Source organism: Pelodiscus sinensis, chromosome 2, assembly GCF_052426305.1.
Source record: "Pelodiscus sinensis isolate ZL-2025 chromosome 2, ASM5242630v1, whole genome shotgun sequence".
NCBI lineage: Eukaryota > Metazoa > Chordata > Testudines > Trionychidae > Pelodiscus > Pelodiscus sinensis.
This window is the reverse complement of record NC_143053.1, coordinates 160,586,309-160,614,280: the sequence shown is the minus strand read 5'-3', so window position 1 is coordinate 160,614,280 and position 27,972 is coordinate 160,586,309. Positions and strand designations below refer to the sequence as shown.

The 27,972-nt window shown below is 43.0% G+C and overlaps 1 protein-coding gene across 7 annotated transcripts in view; it reads left to right on the top strand.

Moving 5' to 3' along the window:
• The window catches only part of C2H7orf57 (chromosome 2 C7orf57 homolog), a 40,895-nt gene extending 13,859 nt beyond the window's left edge, over positions 1-27,036 (top strand). For 4 of the 7 annotated variants that reach the window (XM_075921697.2, XM_075921695.2, XM_075921696.2 and 1 more), the window contains exons 7-10: positions 13,251-13,351; positions 15,291-15,427; positions 16,830-16,998; positions 25,864-27,036. In XM_075921697.2, the coding sequence (XP_075777812.2) occupies positions 13,251-13,351; positions 15,291-15,427; positions 16,830-16,998; positions 25,864-25,936 (480 nt within the window). In that variant the 3' untranslated portion in view covers positions 25,937-27,036. The remainder of the gene's footprint in view (positions 1-13,250; positions 13,352-15,290; positions 15,428-16,829; positions 16,999-25,863) is intronic. The other 3 variants (XM_025178083.3, XM_006136346.5, XM_006136347.5) reach the window with 2 other exon arrangements.
• The last annotated feature ends 936 nt before the right edge of the window (positions 27,037-27,972 follow it).

The window sequence follows — 27,972 nt, the reverse complement described above, 5'->3', positions numbered from 1 at the left end:
TGTGTTATAATTCTGCACTTTAAATTCTTTGCTAATTTTTTCCTTGGTTTAGGGCTAAGATTACTCTTGCTTTCTTGTCTTTTTAAATATTTATCTCCTCATTTCTCATCTACTAACTCTATTAGGTACAGTACAGTTCACATTGTATTGTAAACAATTTCTTGAGAGTTATGCATTTTAATAATTTTATATGAGATTTAGAAGTAACTGTGCTTACAATTAAAATGTTTCAATTTTTTTAAACTAAGTTCAATATCAAAAGTTATAAAAGGTTCTTTAAAAGGATAACCTTATCATTGTCACTCAATCTTCTTCCTTTTTTTAGACATGGCTTACAGTACAATTATTTTGCCCTGTTATAGTGCCTTTTCTTCAAGAACCTAAAAGAACTTTATAAACATTAGTGATTTAAGCCTTACCACCTGTTAAGTAAGCAGTCATTGTCATCAATTTTAGACAGGAAAACTAGAATACGGAGAGTAAATGACTTGAGTTCAAGTCCCTAAAGGAGTGTGTGGTACAGTTGGTACTAAAACTTAAATCTCTTGTGTACTATTTCCATACTTTAGTCCTTTCTAATTTGGTTTTTTGACTCCCAACTGATTTGCAGTAGAACTCAAAATAAGCTCCCGAGTGAACTACTAGGCTTGCTTTATTATCATGGAAGAAGAAACCTGTTTTCTGCTATGACTGACTATGTTAGAGCTCAGTATTAAGATTATCTCAGAATCTTCTTACATATTTTTAGCAGGACACACCATTCAATTTAAAAACAGTTTTAAAAACGCTAAAGAATAATGTGGGAACTCCTAGACTTTAACAGGGCTTTAACATTAAATTACAGGAAAGTTCAATATTTTACAGATGTTATTTGAACCATTTTAAATAGAGGTTGAACATCCTTGGTCTGGCACCCTTGGGACCTGACTGATCGCAAATGAGGGATTTTTCTGGACCAGGGGAGGTCATTTCAGGACCCCTGCTTCTCCCCCCGCCTTCCTCCCCACAGGCTTCCTAGCTCCCGCTGCAGCCCAGCTGAGCCGCATACCAACTTTCGGCCCCTCCCCAGCCCAGCTGAGCCGTGCGCCAGTTCCTTCCTGGTCTCCCTCCCCCCGTAGCCCAACTGAGTCATGCACTGGCTCCTGCCCCACTCCTTGTAGCTCAGCTGAGCCACGTGCGGGCTCTTCCCCTCCTTCCCCTCCCACCCCCTCCTCCCCCCACAGACCAAATGAGCCATGTGCTGGCTCCCAGACCCTCACTGCCATGCAGCACGCTGGGACTCTTATCCTGGAACATCCATGGTACATCTCAGATCATGGATGTTGTCAGACCAGAGAATCCCAGATTTTAGAGATGCAACCTGTACTCAGCTTTTCTTCCTCTCTCCCATTCTTGTAACTAAAGAACAGAAATCTTAAATTCATCTTATTGTTTACACATAGGAAAGGTCATTATTTACAGTATAAACATATGAGAAACAATATCAAAAAGTTTTAAGAATAAAATGTAAGTTTCATACACAAATATCTTAAAATTTCTTTGTTTCCTCATATTTTTTTCCATATATTCATGGGAAAATTAATTGCTTCTGGCAAGTTGTTATAAAATATAAGGCCAATAGACTCATCTGCCAGTTTCAAAAAATGTAATTGAAAACAATCGTTAAACAGTCATTCCCAGGTTGTTTTTTGAAACCCAAACATGATTGTGAACTATGAACCTGAATGTGATATTCATTCCTATGCAAAAGGCTAGCACAAGGTCTACGAACCACGTATTCAGACTAAAATGATGCATACATTTTGTGCTGACATCCTACATAAAGAAGAATTTCACTCATTGGGATCAACTTCATTGGTAAGGAAAATGCAAAACATAAGCAGAGCATGAATAATGAAAAGGGAGCATTTAAAAATATGTAGTAATCAATGGTATTTTTAAAAAGATACTTTTAGATATCTGTATTTACATACAGCATTTTGTAATTGTCAGTGTCTCATCAAATGAAATTTTAACACTTTACACTGGAACTTACATTAATGACTCACTCTTCCTTAAAATGACTTTAATATATGCCAACAGTGAACCAAGTTACACAGCTTTTAATATTGTATCAATACACAGGTATAAGATACCAAGATTGTCAGAGTGTGTCACTCTGAAACGTAAAATACCCATTGACTCAGTATGAAGTGATGTAAATAGTTATGATCTTGGCACAGAGCTTTTTTTGTTCAGAATATCACCAGATTCAGTCATCATTGGGTTTTACGGCTAATTTTCACACAACAGTTTCATTGCTCGAGAGAGATTAAATAGACATTGAGTTACTTGGCCCAACTGCTGCTGTTCTTCAAAACCAAGTACAATGCAGCCCACACACACGAAAACCATGCATGAGAATAGCTTCTCATGGCAGACACCCCTCATTTCTCAATAGCACAGAAACAGAAATTTCCATGTACAACACAATCCACACACAAATCAGTTTAGCTACCTACACAATAGAATCAGCACACAAAATGACTCAATATCACTCTTATCCAGTATGGCTGTTCTTATGAGTGTTGCTGTTTCAAGACTTTTGAAAGGATTATTAAACCTTGGGTTGAATGCTATTGTTCTTTGTAAAAATCTCACATTGGAAACTTCTTTGTTTTGTGAAATCTCCTGTGAAAGTGTTCTTAAATTAACATGTGCTTGGTCATTAGCCGAGACTCATATAATTTGAAATATATGGCAGATTGTTGGTAAAACAGAGCAAGAGATACATCATTCTCCTTAAGGAGTCAAATCATAAATTTAATACTACATTTTTTTTGAAGAGCATCACCATGGAAGCAGATAATTTGAAAAGGTGGCTGAAACGTGAAAGGGCATACAAATGTTTAGCGCAGGAGTGAACACTGACCCACAGAAAAAAACAGTCATGAACATGGCCCTTAACTGATAAGCAGAAAAAAGAGAAACACTTACCCCATTATGCAACTTGAGGTGTGAGGCTTCCTTTTGCACTTCAGTCCTGTGGGAGGATGAAGCAAGTAGATTTTATGAGGCCCCTATGCTCTGGGGTGGGGCCAAAAATTAGGGATTCAGTGTGTGGGAAAGGGCTGCCAGGAAGTGAGCTGAGGGGTGTGGATGTGGGATCTGTGCGAGAGTGGAGATCCAGAAGGGGATGAGGTGGGGTGCAGGAGAGGACAGGGTTTGGCATAGCTCCTGGGAGAGCACAGGGGCTCCATGCTGCCCTACACCTGCAGGTACTGTCGTGTCGTCCCTCCTGCCCCCACTGTCCCCATTGGCTGTGATTCCCTGAGTTTCCATGCACTGCTGTTCCCCGGCCCCCAGCCAGGGAAAGGAGGAATGTCTTGGTTTTGGTTTTGAGTGCCCTTATATGACCAAAACCAAATCTATATTTTTAAGTTACACTTCTACAATATAGAAATTGTACTTCTGTACTTGTATTAGATGAATTGAAAAATACAGCTGATTTTGGTTTTTTTTATAGTGCATATATTTGCAATTAAAATTATTATATAAAGAGAGCACCATACACTTTGTATTCTGTGTTATAATTGAAAACAATATTGAAAATGTAGAAAAACATCCACAAATATTTAATACTTTTCAGCTGATATTCTGTTATTTAACCATGTGATTAATTGCAATTAATTTTTTGAGTAAATTGTGTGAATTAATTGAGATTATTCGACAGCCCTGTTTAGAATCTCACCACATTCGGTTACTACTGGGTTTCTTATTTCATTACCCTCCAATTTTGTAATTTACATCCATTTTTTGCTTTTTTACAAAGATGGCTTTACAAACTATGCCTTTGTAATAGCTTGAACTTTTAGCTTCTAGTAATGTCAGTAAGGCTGTGTCTAGACTACATGGCTCCATCGACGGAGCCATGTAGATTAGGGTTGTAGGCAAAGGGAAATGAAGCGGCAATTTAAATAATCGCCGCTTCATTTAAATTTACATGGCTGCCGCGCTGAGCCGACAAACAGCTGATCAGCTGTTTGATGGCTCAGCGCGCTAGTCTGGACGCTCCCCTGCCGACATCAAAGCCCTTTGACGACAGCCCCGTTATTCCTCATGGGATGAGGTTTACCGGGGCTGCCGACAAAGGGCTTTGATGTTGGCGGAGGAGCGTCCAGACTAGCGCGCTGAGCCGACAAACAGCTAATCAGCTGTTTGTCGGCTCAGCGTGGCAGCCATGTAAATTTAAATGAAGCGGCGATTATTTAAATCGCCGCTTTTTCATTTCCCTTTGCCCAATAAACAAATCTACATGGCTCCGTCGATGGAGCCATGTAGTGTAGACGTACCCTAACTGTACTCGTTAGCAGAAAGCAAGTGACTTTTGGCTTTATTACCCCCTGCTAGCATTCTCTCTTATCTGGCTTCGAGTTGTTGCTACGGTGGCTGTTGCCTGAGAAGCCCTGGAGATAGCTATGTTTTCCAAGCAGGTTAGCTGCTTGAATGGATTTTAAATTATATGCATATATTTAGCATAAAGTCAGGCAGTGAAATTATTTATAGAGAAGATTTATATTTTTAAATTTAAATTCAGTATCTACCCCAATTTATTTAGTTTTTTCTAAGATGAAGATAAAGCTGTTGTTAGGTAAAAAACCTAGATATTCCATTCATTTGTAGTTTAAGAAAATCTATACTTACATACAATTTGATTTTTTTCATGTTTTTTATGAAATGCATATAAAATGAGAATTATCAAAATTAACTATGAAAATAAGTTTGTGTTGATCACAGTCTGAGCACAAGATTACACAATAAAGATGGCAACAAAATGTTTTCTTATTTCCTTAATCAAGTAAGATTTTTGGAGCTTCAGAAGGTACTTCAGTGAATTATTCCTTGGTTTTAAGCTATATTATGGCTGTTTGTCAAAATTTAAGTAAAAAAATAATAGCAATCAAAAGCAGTAGGCTTTTGTCTACCTGTGTACTTTTAAGTTTTCCTGTCCTACATTTTCTCATTGTGCAGGCTTCCCTTTTCTACTTTATGATCCTCCTTCTTTCCACTGCCAAAAACAACTTTTATTCTCTTTCCATCTGCTATTCATAGTATACATAAGCATGTCAAACTGTGTTTCTTTGGTACTTTTTGTGTAGGGTCCAAAGGACCACAATTTTTATTAACAAATTTTGATACATATCAATTTCACCATAGACACACAGACCAATGCAAAAATGTTTTCATAGATAGTAATCACAATTTACAGATAGACAAAGTAAGAAAAATGTTACTTGAGTTCTTATTAGTATATGATTTATATTTACTTTGTATAGTTTGAACTGTGATATTGACAGTTTAGGTTTTAACTGTCATAAAGCTTTACTTTTTGAATCTCAGTGACTACTGTCATTAAATAATTATCTAACCCCCCCTCATTGTGTGAGCCTGCATAATTTTCCACAGCTTTGAAAATTTTAATTGATAAAAATAAAATAATGCTTTAAACATAATTTTGTTCAATTGAAAATTTAAATAGATAAAAATAAAAAGTAAATGTGCATAATCCTTACATTTAAAGGTAATAGAGAAAGGAAACTATAAGGCCAATTCATTGCACCTAAGAATATTACTTTGAAATATAAGGCACAAACAGATTACTTAGAAAAATTGAACTTTGATTTTTCAGTATTTGATAGATTAGGAGAATAATTCTATACAGTTAAACTTTACAACTTCCAGGTCTGGTAAAAAACACGACTACATAAAACTATTGTTCATGTAATCTCTTCTCATTTTGACAACAGTAACTCCCATCTCAATTATCTCTTTAAGCCCCAACTAATCTACAATCATTTTATCTATTATGAAATAGCCCATCATCTTACTCATAACCAGATGCTGGAATCCATCATCCAAGGTGAAATTCTGTTCCTATTGAAGTCAATGAAAAATTTGCCATTTACTGGGGTCCAGGATTTTACCCATGGTCATTGCATTTCAGAATCAGTACACAAGCTCTGTTCTTGAGTTCAGTGTCCTTCATAAAATAAAGGTGCAGGAGAAATAATCCAGTTGCTCCATATTAATCAAATATTTACCTATCTTCTTCCTTCTCTGCTCATCACCTCTTATTGTATCTCATTTTTCACTGGCTTATTAATTAGTCCATGCCCTCTCATTTAACATTTTTATTGCAATACTTTTCACTCATTTCACATCTGGACGGATTACCTGCGCCCTCCATAATGTTCTTGTATTTAGAAGAATAAGTTGCATTTATTTTGAAAGCGTTTCAGTTATATTTTCTTATGATACTCTACAAAAATAAATTGTAAGTGTTGCTAACTAGTTACAATTTCTGATATTTTTATTTTGTACTTTAACAGCTCTATATAGCCTTCTTGTAATAATCGGATCCATCTTTATACAGTATAGCTCTATCCCCAGAAGTATACAGCTAATTTATATAACAATATATGTTACTTCCAATCATCCAGTTTTGAAGCTTTTGTAATAATATAGTAGCAGTGATGATATCTAGACCTTCTAGTATGTTAAAATGTCATCATAACTGACTTTCAACTGACTATGTAGGATACTTTAATAGGTAAATGTTCAAATATAATTTTAGTTCTAATAATCAGAGGAATACACAAATAAGATTTAAAAATTCATAAAGGTGACCTTTAAAAATTGGGATTGAGTCATTTTTATGTTTCTTTATGGTGTATAAAGGAAGCAAAAATTATATTTTCAATAATTATTTCTGCATTTTTTTACCTTGGAAGTACTGGGAAAGTCAAGTTTGGTCTTCTTTATTATTGCTGCAGTATTGATGAGAGGTTTGGAGGATATTTATTTTGACTTTGACTTTAATTGAAAGGCACGGATATTGAAACTTTAACAAAGTCTTTCTTTTACTTCACATTTAATTAACATTTTGGATAAAGATGTTAACACATACACACAGTTTTAAACAAACCAATTAAGATTCCTTTAGAGCAGCGGTCCCCAACCTATAGAGGCTCCCGGGTGCCCGGGGGCGGGGCCAATTACGCGCCGGGCACCCGGGAGTGGGGCCACTCACCCGCTGGGCGCCCGGGGGTTGGGGCCACTCACGTGCCGGGCACCCGGGGGATGGGGCCGCGCGTCCTGGGGCACGCCAGGGGCGGGGATGCCCTTGCACCCGGCGCCGGCATGTTCCCCAGGGCCGGGGCCACCCGAGTGGCTTGTGCCATGGGCCTGAGGCAGGCGCCGCAGCCCAAACCGCACGCCTGGGGCCAGCACCGGCGCCGTGCGCCCGCATGTGCCCCGGGGCAGAGGCCGCCCGAGCGCCGCACACCAGGCCGCCCGAGCGCCGCACACCTGGGGCTGCCGTCTCCAGTGCACCGCGGGCCGGGGGGCGAGACCGGCCCATGTTGTCGGCGGGCGCACATAAATGCCCCAGCGGGCGCCATGGCGCCCGCGGGCACCACATTGGGGACCACTGCTTTAGAGGGGTAGCCATGTTAGTCTGTTTCACAAATTAACAAGGAGTCTTGTGGCACCTTAAAGACTAACAAATTTAAGTGGCTGGAACCCACTTTGTCAGATGCGTGAATTGAGGTGGTGGAAAGTATTTGCTTCAGATTGAGGGCCTGTCTGTAAATGAGGACTAGACTGGCTTCCAAGGTCTGTTAGAGTGATGATTCATTGTCGAGGATAGGTTGTAGATCCTTGATGTTGTGCTGGGCAGGTTTTATTTGGGGGCTGTAGGTAAAGGTTGGTGGCAATTCTGTTGCTTTCTTTGTTGGGTCTGTCCTGCAGTAGGTGACTTCTGGATGCCTGCCTGACTCTGTCAATCTGTTTCTTCACTTTCACAGGTGGAGAGTGTAATTTTAAAAATGTTTGATAGCGGTTCCATAGGCATTTGTCTGAGGAATTGGAGCAAATGTGTTTGTATCTATGGGTACATCTACACTAGCTCATTAGTTTGAGCTAGGTAGGGTAATGAGAGCAAGCAGAGTTGGAAATGAAGCCCAGGATTCAAATATCCCGGGCTTCATTTGCATGGTCCCGGGCGCCGCCCATTTTTCAATCCCCCTTAGTCCAAACTCCGACACGGTGTAGGTAGTTCTGCATCCATATTGACCAGGATGGTGTTTTCTGGACGCTCACCAATGGATTGCAGTTTCCCTAGGAAGTTAGGGTATGTCTACACTACAGCACTAATTCGAAGTAACTTAATTTGAATTAGTTAATTCGAACTAAGCTAATTCGAACTAGTGCATCTAGACCTAAAACTAGTTCAAATTAGCATTTTGCTAATTCAAACTAGCATGTCCACATTGAGTGGATCCTGAACCGAGATTAAGGATGGCCGGAAGCAGTGCCGGCAGAGCATCAGATTAGGACTTAGAGCGTGGAGCTGCTGTCTCAGGCTAGCCGAGGGCTGTGCTTAAAGGTACCCGACCCCCACCCAGGACAGACAGTTTTCAGGGGTTCCCCGCTCGCTTGTCTAACTCGATGAGGGACAGCAAAGCAGTCCTGGCTTGGAGTGCCCTGGATGCCCATACTCGACACATCACAGCACTCGGCCATCTGCCCGGCTGCACTTGCTGCAGGCTGCCATCCGGGGGCGGGGTCAATTGGGGGGGCTGCAGGAGAGCTTCCACCCCGAGGAGCCCGCAGAGCCCCCATCGGGGGCTCGTACCCCGTTCCTCCCTCACCTCCTTCCACTTACCTCTCCCTAGCCCCCCTTCCTGATGTACAAAATAAAGGACACGTGTGTTCAAAAATAGAAACTCTCTTTATTGAACAAAACTCAGGGAGATTCTGCGAAGAGGAGGTGGGAGAGGGGAAGAGAGAGGGTGGGAGAGGGGAGGGCAACTAAAATTATCAGGGGTTTGGAACAGGTCCCATATGAAGAGAGACTAAAAAGACTGGGACTTTTCAACTTAGAAAAGAGGAGACTGAGGGGGGATATGATAGAGGTCTATAAAAGCATGAGTGCTGTGGAGAGGGTGCATAAAGAAAAGTTCTTCATTAGTTCCCATAATAGAAGGACTAGAGGACACCAAATGAAATGAATGGGTAGCAGGCTTCAAACTAATAACAGAAAGTTGTTCTTCACAAAGCAAATAGTCAACCTGTGGAACTCCTTGCTGCAGGAGGATGTGAAGGCTAGAACTAGAACAGAGTTTAAAGAGAAGTTAGATAAAGTCATGGAGGTTGGGTCCATGGAGTGGTATTATCCAGGGGGTAGAAATGGTGTCCCTGGCCTCTGTTTGTGAAAGGCTGGAGATGGATAGCACGAGACAAATGGCTTGGTCATTGTCTTCAGTCCATCTCCTCAGGGGTACCTAGTGTTTGCCGCTGTCGGCAGACAGGCTACTGGGCTAGATGGACCTTTGGTCTGACCCAGTATGGCCGTTCTTATGTTTTTATGTTCTAAGCTCAGGGTCAGGGTCTCACTGGAACACCTTGATTTTCTTGCAAACCTGCTCCTGGGTGGCCAGGCTGGCAGCTATCCTGCCCTAGACAGCTACTTTCCTGTGCCTAGTGCAGAGGTCGTGGACGTTGGAGGCCTCCCCCCAAACCTGGATGAGGTCCACGATCTCCGCACTAGACCAGGCGGGCGCCCGCCTCTTGCAGCCCCGGGCAGGCTCCTGGGAGCCACTAGCCTGGTCCCGGGAAGAGGCGGAGGGCTGGGTGGCAGTGGGTGGCTGGCTTGTGCTGTGCCAGGTGAAGGGTCTGCTGGCTGGGTGCTGGCAGGCTTGCACCTGGCACGGGCACCGTAGACAGACTGTGCCCCTTTAAGATCTCTGGGGCTGGGAGGGGGGCAGATAAGTTTCCCTGGTGGTGCCCAGAGTGGCCACCAGGGCAAGCTGGGGAGGGCTAGCCTCCCACTAGTTCGAATTAAGTGGCTACACAGCCCTTAATTCGAACTACTTAATTCGAACTAGGCGTTAGTCCTTGTAGAATTAGGTTTACCTAGTTTGAATTAAGCGCCTATTGTATGCGTATTGTATGCGTAGCGCCTATCAAAGTTAATTCGAACTAACGTCTGTTAGTTCGAATTAACTTCGTAGTGTAGACATACCCTTAGTGATGTCTCAAAGAGATTTAAGAGTGCTGATAACGTAGTTCCTGAGGAGAGAGTCAGCATAACTGGATAATCCTGCTGTAAGGGTGCCAATGTCTGAGATGATGGGACATCTGGAATTTGCAGGTTTATGGATCTTGAGTAGCAGATAGAGTCCCAACCAGGAATATGCTGAGAGTGAATTTGTGTAGATTTGGTCCCAAGCTGTAGCAGGGAGTTTCTTGAACAGGTGGTGTAGTTTCTTTTCGTTTTCCTCAGTGGGATCAGAGGAAAGAGGCCTGTAGGATGTGGTGTTGGTGAGTTGTCTGGCAGCCTCCTCTTTGTAATCTCATCTGTTCATGATGGCTACTGCACCCCCTATGGCAGCCTTTTTGATTGTCAGAATTGTTTTTGAGGCTGTAGATAGCACTGCTTTCTGTATGGCTGATGTTTTGTGTCACATGATGTTGTTTGTTCACAGTGTCAACCTGTGCATGTTTGCGGAAGCAATCAATGTAGTGGTATAGTCTGGCATTTCAGCTGTAAGGAGGAATCCACATCCAATTCTTTTTCTTGTTGTGTTGGAAGGAGGGATTCTGTGGGTCAGTGTAATGGTCAGTGGTGTGTTGGAAATACTCCTCCAGTTGGAGGCAGCAAAATAGGCTTCTAGCTCACCGCAGAACTGTATCGTGCGTGGGAGTAGCGGGACAGAAAGAGTCCCAGAGAAAAGACAGACTCTTCTGCCAAGCTAAGTATGTTGTTAGGTGAGTTGAGTATCGTAGTTGTAGTATCCTATGGCATGTAGGAGTTTAGAAAGTTTGCTGTCTTTCTCCTTCTGCGGGGAAGTAAAGTCAGTGTTATAGTTTGTCTTGTTTTTGTAAATTCCAGACAAATGGAAGTTTGTATGGACGCTTGTTTTTTTATGAGTCTCTAGTTTTGAGAGCTCAAATCAAGAATGGCAACATTCAAAGTCAGGAGAGCACTTCATCCTCTCTGGACACTCAGTAAGAGAATTGATAATTGCCATATTTGAACAAAAAAACTTCAAAAACAGACTGCAACCTGAAACTGCAGAGATGGAATTTATATGCAAACTTGACACAAATACACTGGGTCTAAAAAGTGGGAATGACAGCTCACTAGAAAAAAAATTTCTCTTCTTTTGGTATTCTCACCTTTTCCGCTGTTTGAGAGTGAGCCACATCCACTGTCTTTGAATTAGCCTCATTAGGATTTGTCCTCTGCTTAGTAAAGTAATACTCCCATCTTTGCATCTTTGTATATATCCTTGCTAACATATAGTTTCTACTTCATACATATGGTGAATTGAGTTCCAGCCCATAAAAGCTAATGCCCAAATAAATTAGCTAATCATTAAGGTGCCACAGGATTCCTTATTTTTGTCTCTTTTTACTCTGTTTACTTTGTTTACTCTGGTTCTTTTGATGTGACCATTTCACTAGTTCTGAGTATCAAAAATATTCCAGTCTAGACTGAACCTGAATTTGCAGTGTAAATAAAAAAAGCAGAATTTAATCACTACCATTTTCAAGTCTTCCTCTTTATATGTAATTAAGAAAAGATGGCAAAATCCCAGTTTTAAGGCTACCTTTTGCATTTGCAATTTCCCACCTTAGATTAGTATAGAACAATGCCTTTATTAGGGCCATGTCTACATTACATGGAAGATCGATACTGCTGCAGTTGATGTTCCAGGGTTTGATTTAGCGGGTCTAGAATAGGTCTGCTAAATTGAACTCAGATGGTTCCTCCATCAGCCACAGTACTACTGCTCCTCTCAAGGAGTAAGGGAAATCGACAGGAGCATTTATTCTTATCTACCTCCTCCTGTGTGGACAGCGTGGAAACACGATTTAAGATACGTTGACTCCAGATACATAATTAATGTAAACTGGAGTTGAGTATCTTAAGTTGGCCTTCTGCTATAGTGTAGACCAGTGTTTCCCAATTGGTGCTCCGGGGAACCCTGGGGATCCGCAAAGCGAAAGCAAGGGTTCCGCGAAGAGCCAGCACTCCCCCGCCCCCTGTTAAAGAGACAGAGCCATGGCGAGGGCTTTTTTTTTTTTTTTTTTTTTTGTGCTCATCGAAACGCGGCAGGGGCCTTTTTTTTTTAAGGCAACTCTAGGGGTTCCGTGGCCAAATAAAATTGGGAAACACTGGTGTAGACCAAGCCTAGGAGACTCTTTGTTTCTTAACCAAATGAACTGTGCTTCATAAACCAGGGATGAAACCTGTCCCCACTGAAGTCAAAGAGAGCTTTGCTATTGACTTCATGGGACCTGGATTTTAGTTCACAGTTTTTTGTTTCTTTCATCCAGTGGCTGAGTCATGATGAGAACATATGAATGCTAAATTTTAAGTTTAAAGTTTTAGTTACCAATGTCCTATAGCTCTTTATTAATCCACAAGCATTTTAAAGCAAAAGATTTATTTGTGGTGTTACTTAAAAGCATGCTACAAGTTGTACCTCCCAGGTACGGCACCCTCAGGACCTGGATTTTTCTGGACTGGGGAGGTCATTGCAGGTCCCCTCCTGCCGCTCTTCCACCTGCAACCACAGGCTTCCTGGCTCCGCCCCCTCCCCCCCGCCCAAAGAGCCATGCTCCAACTCCCAGCACCTCCCCAGCCCAGCTGATCCGCGTGCTGGCTCCTGGCCCCTCCCATAGCCCAACTGAGCCATGCCCAGGCTCCCGCAGCCGAGCTGAGCCACATGTTGGTTCCCGTTCCTCCCACTCGCAGCCGAACTGAGTTGCATGCCAGTTCCTGCTCCTTCCCCTCGCAGCCCAGATGAGCCATATGTCACCCCTTCTCTCCCCCCCACAACCCCACAACCCCTGAGCTGTGTGCCAGCTCCTGGGGCCCCTCCTACCTGCAGCATACCAGGACTCTCTGATGCTAGAACATCTGTGGTCATGCTGAACCATGGATGTAGCTGGACCAGAGAATCCCAGATTTTAGAGATGCAACCTGTAATAAAATTAGCGATAAATAAACAAGGTTACCTCATTTCTTCAGTTTTATCATTTACTTCCCTAAACTTACTGCTGGAAATACTGTACTTTGAATTGTGCAAATATTGAAGATATTTAGAGATACCAAAGTAATCACCTTTTTAGATGTTTCCTGATTATGTAGTTTTCTTTAATCATAATATTGCTATTAAATTAGATTTTCTTTAACACAGGTAAAGCTTCCTGCTATAAACCCCAAATATCCAAACAGAATACCACCCTCTGTTGCTAATAAGGAATTCCACCGGAGAAATAGGCTTTACTTTCCACCTATGTAAGTATCATAAACATTGTATTAACTAAGGCCTTGATCCTGAAAACATTTATACAAAAGTAATTTTAGTCACCTGTATATATGTTTGTAGGATCAGAGTTTAAATTTGTAATGGCCCAGAACTACCTTGACATGTGCTATCTAAAATATTAAAATGGTTTATAAGGAACTGAAGACATGTTATTTAATTTTTAGAATGTACCATTAAATGTAACAACAAAGTTGAAAATGTAAGTGCACACAAGTAATCCATTGACAATTTTTAGGTTCCTACAATGATGCTTATTCTGCACATCCAGTGTTTTCTTTTTTTTAAACAGAAGACTTTTAAAAATAGTATCGTTTTGGTTTTCAATGCAATGTAGTTAATGGACCATAATTCTATTATAACAATTTGTATTAAAGTAGTATGCAAAGAATCTATTTAAGATTGCAACTGTTGTTTGGTCTGCGTTCTGTATAGACACATTAAGTTACCATTTTGGCTTGAAGACTTCACCGTTTAATTTAAGACAAGACACAAGTTGGCTGTGTCTACACTGGCATCCCTTCCGGAAAATGGATGCTAATGTAGCACATCGCAATTGCAAATTCCGCAGGGGATTTAAATATCCCCCGCGGGATTTGCATTTACATGGCTGCCACTTTTTTCCGGCTTGGGGAAAAGCCAGAGAAAAGCGCCAGTCTAGACGTTATTCTCCGGAAAATAAAGTCTTTTCCGGAGGATTTCTTATTTCTTGAAAGTAGGAATAAGAAATCCTCCGGAAAAGGCTTTATTTTCCAGAGAATAACATCTAGACTGGTGCTTTTCTCCAGCTTTTCCCCAAGCCGGAAAAAAGCGGCAGCCATGTAAATGCAAATCCCGCGGGGGATATTTAAATCCCCCGCGGAATTTGCAATTGCGATGTGCTACATTAGCATCCCTTTTCCGGAAGGGATGCCAGTGTAGACACAGCCAAGTAGTGTAATGTACTAGAGGAGACAGAACAATTGATAGGAACATATGGTTATATCAATTAGCTTTGTGTATAATTAGATGTTTTTAAGTTGTTTTTAAAAGCATACTTAATTTAATTATAAATAGAAAGGAATAGATGTATAGTCTCAATATGTTTTATAATATATCCTTAACAATTTGAATAGAATCCAGTATATATTTAACAGCAAAAATGGGAATAGAAAATGCCACATTTATGTAACTTTTGGTATTTCTACATAGCATTTTAGAGTGAGCTGCCTGTCTGGGTTGTCAGATGCGTGACGCAGGCTAGCCCTCTAAAAATAGCTCTCTGGACAATGTTTTGAAGGTGTGGTTCAGGTGAAGCTTGTTCTCTGAAACCCACCCCTCTTTGTAGGCTTCAGAGCTTGAACAACAACTTAAAAGTGCTATCATTATAGCAATTTTTAGAGTGCTGGGATGAGACTCGCTAGTCCAAGTCTATCAACCCAGGCTGGGAGGATTGCACCAAATGCTGGGTAGATATACCCATAGAGTTAACATTGCTTAGGAATCTAGTTTTTGAACTTGTTGACTGTATTTTCATCTCCATTTCTGATATTAATTATACTTTTCATCTTTACCATCTTACTTCAAGACCAAATCTTGCAGTCCTCAATCACACAAATCTCCCACTAATTGAGTTTTGTTGGATGAGGACCACAAAATTTTGTCTCTTAATGATTAAAAAGTCAATGTTTATTTATGATTGATTATGGAAACCAGATGACACATTTTAAAGAACCATGTTATATTAATATTATGCTATTGAACACTTGGAAAAATAAGTAATATAAATGACATTTTTGTTTTTATTTACTTGCATATAAAAGATTTTTATATAAAATATCACTCTTTTTTCCAGTTCTTTCTTATGTTTTATTTCTGAACTCTTTCTTGTGTGATTATATATTTTATTTTTATTTGTTTATTTTTATATAGGCCTGGTCAGAAAAACAACGAACCTGTAAATTTCAGCAAACTGATGAGTAATGGTTACAGAGATGATTGGATTCAGCAGCGTAATGACTTGGAGAAAAAGATTCAGCAAACCCCCCAAAATAGCAAGCAGCCTAAAGGTAAAGTATATTCTATTTTTTCTTTAATTTAGCAGTTATCTAAAGTAGATAACCAGGAGTAGCTGTATCAGTTCACACATTTTTATATTGAATATGATTACATTGACTTCATTATTTTGCTCTAATTTCTCCATTATAGACCCAAATTAAAAAATACCTGTGATTTTCATTGTACGGTCAAAATTGTCAGTGGCTTTGTATATCTTTTAAGATAAGAAAATGTGCTTTTGTTTTGTTTTGTGGCTAAATTCTGTTTGCTTTATTTACCTAAGAGATTGAAGAGACAGAACTATTCCCATGTTTACAGTTAAGCAAATGTTTGAATTCTCTTTTGGATCCTAGCATAGGCACATAGAACTTGGCTTTAAGACTTTTTGTGAAATCTCCACCCCACCAAACACAGCAAAAACCAATGGTATGATAGGTAGATCAGTGAGTGTCAGTATGCAAAACCTAATTCCTGTCTGCTTTTTGAGTATGGAAGTTTTGAAAAACCACTGTTAGTGTGAAAAAATCCAATAACAAAACAAAAACAAAAGTATGTAGTGCCCATGCTTTAGAACAGGGACTGGCAATATATGGTACATGTGCCATAAATGGCGCACAAGATGATTTTCAGTGGCACCACATGCAATGAAATAGCTCCCCTTTGCTCCCCCCACCCACAGTGGGGAGCCTGTGCTTGTGATCCAGCATCACGTCCTCCACAAGACTGGAGCCAGCTCTGACTTCCTGGGGTGATGGGAAGCCCCGAGCCTCCAAACCAGATCTGGATTGCAGAGAAGCGCTTGCACATTGCTCTTCCCCTCTCCATAGCAACGTGTGCTGCCTTATCTACCCTGCCTTCCCCGGTGCTCCAGAGAGGTGGGAAATGGGAGCTGCGCAGCCTCCCAGGGCAGGAGACCGAGTATGGTACATGGTGGAGAGAGCCCCTCCCTGGGAGAGCTCTTGGCAGGAGATTACTCTGAGGCACACCATTTCTGAAAGGTTGCCGACCCCTGCTTTAGAATCTCATTTTGTCATGTACTGATTCATAAAAGTACAAATATATAGCATAATATATAACATTATTATTGTGTATTTTAGTGTTTTAAATTGAGCAACAACCACATGCAACAAATGAGTTCATAAATCTATTAACAATTATGTTATAGCCTTAAAGCTACATAATCACTAACACATAAACATATCTATAGTATTAAATGAGGAATTACTGTATATTAAACTATGTAAAATATATTCAGAAAATTTCAGTAAAAAAGAATATAAATACTGATTTTTAACTGATGCATACGGTAGGTGTTTTAAGAATTTTAAAACTTGCTGAGTGTTTCTAATACGCTGTTAATTGTATTATTATGGCATCTTTAGTAAAGTTTTTTTTCTGCATTATTTCTTGCAGAATCTCTTTCTTCAAGTGAGTACCAGAAAAAAATAGGGAAGAAGCAGAAAGCTAAAAAGCATACCTTGTCATTCAAAAGAAAAACTGTTGCAAAAATAAAGGATGAACCCAGATCTCAATCTGGACCTGAGATAGGTGCCCTGCCAAAGCCACTCTTCAAACTCAACATGTATGCCACCCCAGTCTTTATCCACACAGAACACATTTCTGTTTTAAGAGAGTTAAAGACTTTGGCCAAGCAACCTAAACACTGTTCCCTAACACAAATGTTTAATGTTTCTATTACTTTTAATTTTGGATTTAACTTAACACAACACTTTTTCTTCCTGAATTTTTCAAATGGGGTCTCTGTGTATGGAAATTTAAGATTATATAATGCGTTATTAAATTTCCAACTTAATTTTTTTTAAGTGGAGACAGGTTTATGTGTGAGGCTAGGAAGCAGTGTCTCGTGAAATGAAGGAAAAGTGCATATATTGATTCTCAGAGCATGCATGTTTTTAATTTTAATTTTCTGATTTACTGTAGAGGATCCAAAACTGGAGATAGATTAGGTAGGGTAGCTTAGCGTGCCCAGCCCTGAGTCAAAATCAGGAGTGGCCCGAGGCCGGCTGCAGCAGCTGGTGCCCTAGGCGAAAGGTGCGATCTGCGCCCCTGTCTGCATGACTGTCAATGGCCGTGACGTAATCACGGGGCGCCTGGGGCCGTGGTGCCCTAGGCAACTGCCTGGTTTGCCTAGGTCCATGGGCCGCCCCTGGTCAAGGTATGTGTGACTGGATGTCCAAAGTGATGCAAGAATTTCAGGGTAATGGCTAGTTGTTCAAGTATTTCACTTTTCATTTTTAAAGAATGTTTTAAAATGAATTACATAGTAGGAATATCAACATGTACACAACTAAATGATCATCGATAAACCTGGGTTTATCAGTTAATCCTTTGACGACACTGTATTAGAGACAGTAAGAGGAAGGAGGAAGGCAGGAGCCAGTGCCCATGAGGAGCTGACTTTTAAGCCAGCTCTCCACAATCACTGAATCCTGTGGAGTCGCCTGCTCTACCTGCCCTGTGCTGGTGCCTCTAATATAGGCAGCAACACCTGGCGGGCAGGAGCAGGGGGTGGGAATACAGGTGAGAAGCCAGCTTTCAAGCCAGCTGCCTGCATATATTGGCTCCCACTGAACCACCTGCCCCCACCCCTCTTAGTGCCTCCCACAGTTCCACATGAGCACTGGCTCCGCCTGCCCCCACCTTGTGCTGCTGCCTCTATTAGAGAAGTCCTGTGGCACCTTATAGACTAACAGATTTATTGGGGCATAAGCTTTCATGGGCAAAGACTCATTTCATCAGATGCATGTAGTGGAAATTCCAGAGGCAGGTATAAATATACAGGCACATGAAAAGAAAGGAGTATCAATCAAGAGGAAGGCCAGAGATAACAAGGTCAATTCAGTGAGGGACGATGTGGCCCACTTTTAGCAGTTGATATGGAGGTGTGAACACCAAGAAAGGAGAAATTGTTTTTGTAGTTGGCTAGCCATTCATAGTCTTTCTTTAATCCTAAATTGATAGTGTCAAATTTGCAAATGAGTTATAGCTCTTCATTTTCTCTTTGAAGTCTGTTTTTGAAGTTTTTTTGTTGCAGGATGGCTACTTTTAAATCTGCTACTGTGTGTCCAGGGAGATTGAAGTGTTCTCCTACAGGTTTTTGTACGTTACCATTCCTGATGTCTGATTTGTATCTGTTTATTCTTTTACGTAGGGGCTGTCCAGTTTGGCCAATGTATATGGCAGAGGGAAATTGCTGGCACATAATGGCATATATTACATTGGTAGATGTGCAAGTGAATGAGCCCATGATGGTGTGACTGATGTGGCTAGGTCCTTTGATGGTGACACTGATGTAGATATGTGGGCAGAGTTGGCACCAAGGTTTGTTGCAGGGATTGATTCCCGAGTTAGAGTTACTGGTATATAGTTGCTGATGAGAATTTGCTTCAGGTTGGCCAGCTATCTGTAGGCAAGGACTGGCCTGCCTCCCAAGGTCTGTGAGAGTGAGGGATCGTTGTCCAGGATAGGTTGTAGATCACTGAAGATGCGTTGGAGAAGTTTTAGCTGGGGACTGTAGGTGATGGAACATCATAATTTGTGACCTGGAGCAGCGGGATGCAGAGGGTTTGGATGATGACCTGGGGGAAGAAGTTGGGGTACAGGAGGGGCAGGGGTGCCAGAGACAGGGTTTGGGCTGGGAAGCGCTTACCTAAGCATCTCCTGACCAGCACCCCTATAGCACCCCCAAGGCAGGTTTGGCTCTCTGCCTGTTGCAAATCCAGACAGCTTGAAAATTCAGGCTTGTTCCTTCCATGTGGCTCTCAGCTCCAGGAGCAGGGAGAGGTTTGCACTGCCCTCATTCCCTATTAGCTGGTTGTTTCTGGCCAATAGGAGCTGAGGGTTGTGCTGGAGTCAGAAAGATCACAGGAAACTTTCCCTCCCTCCAGAGCAGAGAGCCACACAGAGCAGCTCTCTGTTTAAAACAGCATCTGCTGCGTGCCTGAGGGTCCCAGCAGGGGGGTCCGCGGGCTGGATCTGGTGATTTGGCAGGCTGGATCTGGCACGCAAGACATATGTTTCCTACTCCTGCCCTAGATGGTGGTAATTGAAATCTCCCACATTAAATATGGAATCTGTCCTCCTAGAACTGGGGTCTTAGTTTTTCTTTGCAGCTGGCTTACTGTGTGGAGCATTACTATATCTGATGGTTCTTCTTCGGGGATGTCCCCGTGGGTGCTCCACTATGGGTGCTGGGTTTGCCCCGGCGCCGCAGACGGAAGCTTGTCATGAGCAGTGTTCGGCCGGACCGCACATGTGCCGCAGGCTCACGGCTTTCGTACTCTTTTCTGTCTCGCGCGGTCCAGCCGCCCGCCAGTTCCTCTTCACCGCCTCAGGCTGCAGACACTTGGAACTACGCTCTTCAGGAAATTAGAATATTTCTAGTTTTTTTCCTCTTGTACATATATACCTTACTTCTCTTTCTCCTTTATTTCTCTCATTTCTTAAAAAAAAAGAAAAAAAGAAAAACCATAGAATAACAAAATCTGAACAGGAGTAAGATTAAAAGCCGCTTGTTCTTATCTCCCGCTTCTCAGCTGTTTTCCCTTCCGCTCCTTTGTACATAGTTTAAAAACAAAACAAAACCCACAAACAGAGAAAGAAAGAAACAACAGGAGATAAAGACAACCTAACAGAGACATTATGACCACATTATCTCTACGTAGAGATAAGACTCAGCTACCAGGACTTCAGGGGAACAGGCAAAATGTCAGCTGCCGGCTTTAAGAAATGCAGCTCTTGCCAGGAGGCAATGCCAGCCTCCGATGGTCATTCTGAGTGTATCCGCTGTCTGGGGGAATTCCATGTCCCCCAAAAATGTACCCACTGCACCAGACTTACCTCCAGGGCCAGGAAGGACAGAGAAAGGCGTCTTCGGATGCTTCTCTTTGATAGAGCCCTGCAGCCCCAGCAAACTGATCCTGACCAACAGCCTTATAAGTGCAGGGCTTCTTCACCGATTACGGGGCTTCAGAAAAAGCCCAGGATCTCTCCCACAAGATCCTTGCCAGCTGCTCTGAACACTAAAGGAAAAGCCGAACACCAAACACTCTGAACACCAAAGCCGAAATGACCACGCGGGCCTTCGCATGTACAGGCTCCCCAGGCAGCATTGCCTCAGCTACTGCCTCTGCCTCCCTTGCAGAGAGCTAAGTCGGCTCCGAGAGCGGACCTGGAGCCGACCATCACGGCACCCGCACCACTTCCAAGCCTCTGTGCGGTGCCGGACTATGCAGCGTCGACCTGCCTCCCTGCTGGCACAGCGCCGGCTGCTGTGGCTGCCTCTGAGCCCCCGGCACCAATTAACACCGCGCTGGCTGTCTCTGCAACAAACACCGGCAGATCAGGAGCTCCGGGTCCTGCTCCTTTGATTTCCTCGCGCTGGAACTCTTCTCACTCCCACCTTATATCGCTGGCACCGTCCTCGCCTCTCCCGGTACCTCGCTCTCCACACCGCTATAGCCATTGGCATGGATCCCCCCATGCTTCCTTCAGGCTGCCTTCACCATTCCTGGCTGCTGCACCTTCCCACTGCAGATACCACTACAGGCAGCTCTCTGCGTCTCCTGCTTCTTCAAGGGCATCAGACATCCATTCCTGTTCGCCCTGTTCTCCGTACCGATACCGATGTTATGCCCATTCCAGCTATCACCACGACTGCTCACAGCGGCATGACAAAGGTCATCATGTCGACCGCCACTCTCAAGACTCCTGCAGTGGCTGTTCCAATTGATCACGTTCTGCTTACGATTATGTACCACGCAGATGATCTCCAACTTCAGCTCCTCTTACCCCGCCGCACAACTCAGCATCACCACCTCATCCTCCATCAGAGATGGATCACACCACCTTCAGGGACCACCTACCGGGGTCTTCCATCCCAGCCTCGTCCCCACCAGATGAGGCAGTCACACTGGGCAACAGCTCTCGACCAGATGACCTCCGTCAGTTCCAGGAGTTGTTTAAGCGGGTGGCTATCACACAAGAGATCCCGCTACAGGAACACAAGGACGAGCAACACAAGCTTTTCAGGAATCTCCACCACAGCATAGCTCACACCTGGCCATCCCTCTTGACGAAGGCATCCTGGAACTGGCTGATGAAGTGTGGCATGCTCCAGCGTCAGCCCTTCCGACCAACAAATGGGCCGACAGGAAATATTTTGTATCACCGAAGGGCATGGAATTCCTCTTTGCCCATCCACAACCTAACTCCCTAGTAGTCGACGCAGCTCAACAGAGGGATAGAGCCCACACCTCAAACAACAGGGCTTCGAAAAGGACGTAAAAAGACTTGACCTCTTGGGCAGAAAGGTCTACACTTCAGTCACGCTACTCCTCAGAATTGCCAATTACTCGACACATCTCTCCAACCACACTTTTGATACATTCTCACGCCTCACTCCCCGCATGGATCATCTCCCTGATTCTAAGAAATCGATCCTGAGGTCAGTAATCCAGGAGTGCTACACATCAGCAAGAACGTCCCTCCAAATATCCATGGACGTTGCTAACACCGCAGCTTGCTCTGCTGCTACTGCCATCGTTATGCGCAGAGCTTCTTTCCTTCAAGCAGCGGGAGTTCCGAAGGAACTACAGGCCAAAGTCGAGGACTTACCCTTCGACAAGGATAAGCTCTTTGCAGAAACCATGGACTCAATCTTACACTCTTCTAAAGACTCCCGAAAAACCTTGTGAACTCTGGGGATGTACACTCCCCCCTTTAAGAGACGCCGGTACTCACCATACCAGTGCAGATACGACTACTCCTACATTAGACATCAGTGGCAACAGCAACAGAGGCCCTTCGATAACCAATGTTCTCGCCAGAGGCCTCAGCGACGCCGAAACCCAAACGGCAGGACAAACATGCCTCCCAACAACAAGCAACAGGTTTGATGCGTTGGTCGGGGGTGAGCAGACAGTCACAGGCAGCATCACAAATTGTACAACCCAGCTCTTTCACCACCGGCTGAGGCCCTTTCTACATCAATGGGCAAAAATCACCACGGACAGATGGGTCCTCGAGATTGTTCAATCTGGCTACCCTATCCCTTTCATAGCCATCCCACCAACCACCCCTCCCACCCTGTCCCTCTTCAGGGACCCCTCTCACGAGACCCTCCTCCGACTGGAAGTCGACCGCCTTCTCTCTCTAGGTGCCATAGAGCCAGTCCCAAAGGATTTCAGGAACAGGGGCTTTTACTCACATTATTTCCTCACCCAGAAGACGTCTGGAGGTTGGTGCCCCATCCTAGATCTCTGCTGTTTGAACAAATATCTCAAGAAACAACGATTCAAAATGACGACTTTAGCTGCCATAATCCCTGCGTTAGATTCACAGGACTGGTTTGCCGCCCTCGACCTCCAGGACGCCTATTTTCATGTTCCTATCCATCCAGCTCACAGGAGGTTCTTGCGTTTCGTCGTGGCAAAGGACCACTTTCAATACAAGGTCCTCCCCTTCGGGCTATCGTCAGCCCCCAGGGTGTTTTCAAAAGTTCTATCTGTGGTCACGGCCTTCCTCCGACGCCAAGGGGTACTCATCTTCCCTTACCTGGACAATTGCCTACTCAAGGGCCCTTCTGCACATGAGGCCTCCCAGATGGTTCACCTCACGAGGCAAGTCTTTCAATCGCTCGGACTCCTCCTCAATGAGCAAAAGTCCGTTTTGCGCCCCACTCAGAACATTGAGTTCATCGGGGCCCGCCTGGACTCACTTGCCAGCAGAGCGTTCCTATCCTTACAGAGGTTTCAAGCCATACAAGACCTCATCTACACCATCACCATCAGCCCTACTGTTCCACTCATCACATGCCTCAGGCTGATGGGTCATATGGCAGCCACAACATACGTGGTGAAATACGCCAGACTACATCTGCGCGCCCTTCAGTACTGGCTGACTCTTGTATACGATCACACCAGATACGATCTCCACAGGCCAGTAATGCCGCCACCTGGCATTCTCCAATCACTCCTATGGTGGACCAGCCACACAAACCTACTGTCAGGTATACCTTTCCATTGGCAGGAGCCACTCCACCAAATCACAACAGATGCCTCCCTACTAGGCTGGGGAGCTCACATGGGTTCTCTCTCAGTCCAAGGCCGATGGTCCCCACAAGAAGCATGGCTACACATAAACCTTCTAGAGCTATGTGCCATTTTCAATGAATGCAAATCCTTCCTCATCTATATTCAAAACACCACAGTGAGGATACTCACGGACAACATCATGGCCATGTATTACGTGAATCGCCAAGGCGGCGCTCGCTCCCGTTCCCTATGCATGGAAGCCATCCGCTTTTGGAACTGGTGCATTCGCCACGGAATAACACCTACGGCTTCCTACTTACCTGGCACCACAAATATGATGGCAGATTTCCTGAGCAGACACTTCTATGTGAAGCACGAATGGGAAATGCACGATGGCATCCAACGCGAGATCTTCCAACGTTGGGATGCTCCCCAAGTAGACCTCTTTGCAACTCCCGCCAATACAAAATGCCGCAAATACTGCACCAGGGTGGGCCTAGGCCATGCATCCCTGGGGGACGCCCTCCTTACGACTTGGTGCGGACCCCTCCTCTATGCTTTCCCCCCCATACCTCTGATTCCCAAAGTCCTTCAGAAGCCGAAGGCGGACAGGGCAACGCTGATACTCATAGCCCCGGACTGGCCTCTCCAGCACTGGTTTCCCTTCCTGCACCGTCTCTCCGTGCGGACACCGATCCACCTTCCGCCTCTCCACGATCTCCTCACGCAAGACCGAGGATGCCTGAAACACCCCCAGATACAAATGCTAAACCTAACAGCATGGTTCCTAACTGGCTGACTCCATTCGAATCTCTCTGCTCAGTTCCAGTCCCACACGTCCTAGTACACAGTAGGCAACAAACCACGAGAAAAACTTACCTTCACAAGTGGCGCAGATACTCCTCCTGGTGTATCTCGAACCACCACGATCCGATACATCCCTTGATTCCCTCCGTCCTGGACTATGCATTGCACCTAAAGAACAAAGGCCTCGCATTAGCCTCCATCAGGGTGCACCTCGCAGCAATTTCAGCATTCACATCACCGATAGATGGCATTTCTGTCTTTGCCCATCCTACTACTAAGAGACTTCTCAAGGGCCTTACCAACATGGCCCCTCCGCATGACCCAGTCCCACCGGTGTGGAGCCTGGATGTAGTCCTCGACGCCCTAATGAGGCCACCATTCAAGCCTCTAGTGACTGTATCCTTGCATTTCCTCTCTTTGAAAACCATTTTCCTGCTTGCCATAACATCAGCACGCAGAGTGAGTGAGCTTTCCGCCATGATGGCCATGCCACCATATACAATTTTCCGTAAGGATGGAGTAGTCTTCATACCCAAATTCCAAGATTCATACCCAAAATCGCCTCACATTTCCATGTCAACGAACCAGTGATCCTGCCCACTTTTTTCCTGAAGCCCCATGCCTCTCCACAGGAAGTGGCCCTTCACTCCTTGGACACCCGCAGGGCCTTAGCATTCTACATAGATCGCACTAAACCTTTCAGGCTTATGGACCACCTATTCGTCTCCTTGGCACACAGATCAAAGGGTCAACGCCTATCTTCCCAGAGGATTTCCAATCTCGTAACCTCATGCATAGTGCAATCGTATGCAACGAAAGGCTTACCTCTTCTGTCCCAACCACGTGCTCACTCCACTAGAGCCACAAGGAGTAAGGATAGTTCGGACTAGGAAGCCTAGTCCGAACTACCTAGTCCGTGCCGCGTGTAGCCGTGCGGCATGGGGTTCAAACGAGCCGGGATTTAAAAATGGCAGCGCCCAGGTTTATGCAAATGAAGCCCGGGAAATTCAAATCCCGGGCTTCATTTGCAAGTGCGGTATGCCTACATTACCCTCCTAGTTCGAATTAGGAGGGTAGTGTAGACATACCCATAGAGAATAGCTAATGTGATTCTGCTGCACAATTGAATGTCAGAATATGGGGGCCACACAGAGAATGCACATTCCAACAAGCAGTGGAGGTCATCTCTGCTTGGGCTCCCTTCATGGTTTCCTCAGGCCACTGACTTGCGCATAGGATCTGTCCACATAGAACTGGAAAAATTGGGGTCTTAGTTTTCCTCTGCAGTTGGCTTCATGTATGGAGCATTACTGTATCTGATACTTTTTACTACTTGTCCCCTACATAGGATGCATACAAGTGAGCAGTGGCTAAGGAAGCATTACAGGGCATTGATGCTTGGTCATATGCCAGCAATGCATTGCAAACTTTGCATGTGGCATTTGCTTTTTTCCTCATCACTTATAAATATAGATGTATTAGATTTTGAAGACAATTTTGATTTGTGGCAAGTGGAAGATCAGCGTTTGGGCATACTGTTTTATTGTCAGAAATGGTCATCTGTTCTCTCATTTTTTGTATTGCAGGTTCAGAGACATCCCAGCCCGAATTGACTCCAACAGACAACAAGTAAAAACTGCAGCTGTAGAGGTGCAATAAAGATATTACTGTACCAATATTTTTAAAACAGCATCAAGAACAGGAAAGCATGATATGGCTTATGAAATAGGCTTCTAAGTGTATAGGTTGATATTTGTTAGATTACATCTATCTAACAATTGTAGTTAAATTCGTCCCTGGTGTAACTTCATTTACATCTGTAGCTCTACATCAGAGATGAAAGTTCAGCCTTTCACATCAGTACGTTTATAGTGTAGACAATAACTATTGCAGAATACATCAGTTTGCCTTTCACTAAGGGCTCATCTACACATAAATACTGTACCAGTATACTTAAAGTAGTACAATCTCCTAAACTGTGGACACAGTTATGCAGTTAAAACATGTCTATGCTAAGAATTGTATTGGTATAACTACTTAGATAAAATCGCACAGCCTCAACTGAAAAGTTATATTGGTACAAAATCTCTTAGATTTACGGTTTTCTTAGAGTACCACAGCACTGCACCTGCTACATAAGAATAAGTTGATCAGTGGCATTGCTGCAATGACAGGGCCAACTCAGCTCATTCTATAGCATCATGTTTTGTAGTTTTGCATGTTTTGCATCACTGGAAGTGGTTCAATAGAGCAAACAATGAAACTGATATGAACAATACATGTTTTCTGCACTTTAAGCCTGAAAGTCTTAATTTTGTAAATCTCAACATTTTGACTGGGTCAAAAAAATTCCATTTAATGCTAAACTTCTGTGTTGTTGGTTCATGTTAAGCAAAAAACAGTTTTTTTAAAAAACAACAATGCATATTAATGGTAAAGATGTTACTCTGGAAGCTAGTATGTATTTACAGTTTCCAGTACCTCAATTTCACATTTACTTTTGTCTGTTTGAATTAGGGTTATGCCTTGCATCCCATAAATCACACAAATACTGACTATGTTTGAATAGATTCCACGAGAGAATGGACATAATTTTGGATTTGGTTCATTAAGAAATTTTCTGTTATACTCTGAAAAAGCAAAAATGTGTTGTTACAATTGAAATGTTAATATGGTTATTTCCTTTTCAGAATATACTTACTATTCATTGTACATCTGTTAATCCAAAATTAAAGCTTTTAAGTCATGTTACCAAAAAAGCAGCTATCTAAATGCGGTGTCTTCTGAATTAGTTTCCATTGATTTAGCCATATTCTATTAGTTTTGTATGAAAACGATTATTAATTTTGTATGAAAATTGACTATATACTTTTATAAAAGAGGGCCTATTACTAATTCAAAACCAAAAAAAAGAGGGGGGGGGGGGGAATTTTGCCCTGTTAAAGCCATTCCTTTCACTGGATTCAAGACTTCACTTGTCATTTCAACCACCAGTTCAAGTTTCTAAATAAGTGGCAAACATTGTACTTATCTTATTATTTACAAAATCCAAGTATTTAAATAAACTTTATAATAGCCACATAATAAGCAAACACATTCTGCTTAAGTATAAAGAAATGCATTCATTTTTCTAGGAGATTTAACTTTTGAAAGTTTGAAAACATAGAAACAAGATATTTTTCAAAAAGAAGAAGACAAAGGCTCTCAGCTCAAAGCCAGAATTTTTAATTCAGGGCAATTTTTTGCAACTTATAAATCAAAAATAGTTTTGCAAATTTTCTTCCTGCTTTGCAGAAGTCTTTGGCCTTTCCAGGCCAAAAAAATAGGGACCCTAAAATAAGATTTTATAGTGAAAGTTTGTTGCAACCTGAAGTATGCAGAGGCTACTGCCTCTCCTTAACTTGTTACCTGTCTATCGAACAGAATAAGGAAGGTCAAAGGTGTTTAAAGACACTTCCCAAAGAGTTAGTTTAATAACCCACAAGGGAATGGTATTTCAGGTTGGGACCCCCTTTCCGTATTTAATCACCGGCAGAGTGTCAGCGCTTAGATTAATAAGGCGCGTAAATAAAAACTGGAGACTCGAATTATACTGACAACCACAAGACTATATTATTAAAAAGGAGAATACATTTATCAAACAATACCTCAAATCAACATACAAGGGGGCAGTCCCCTTTACACTACATGGACCA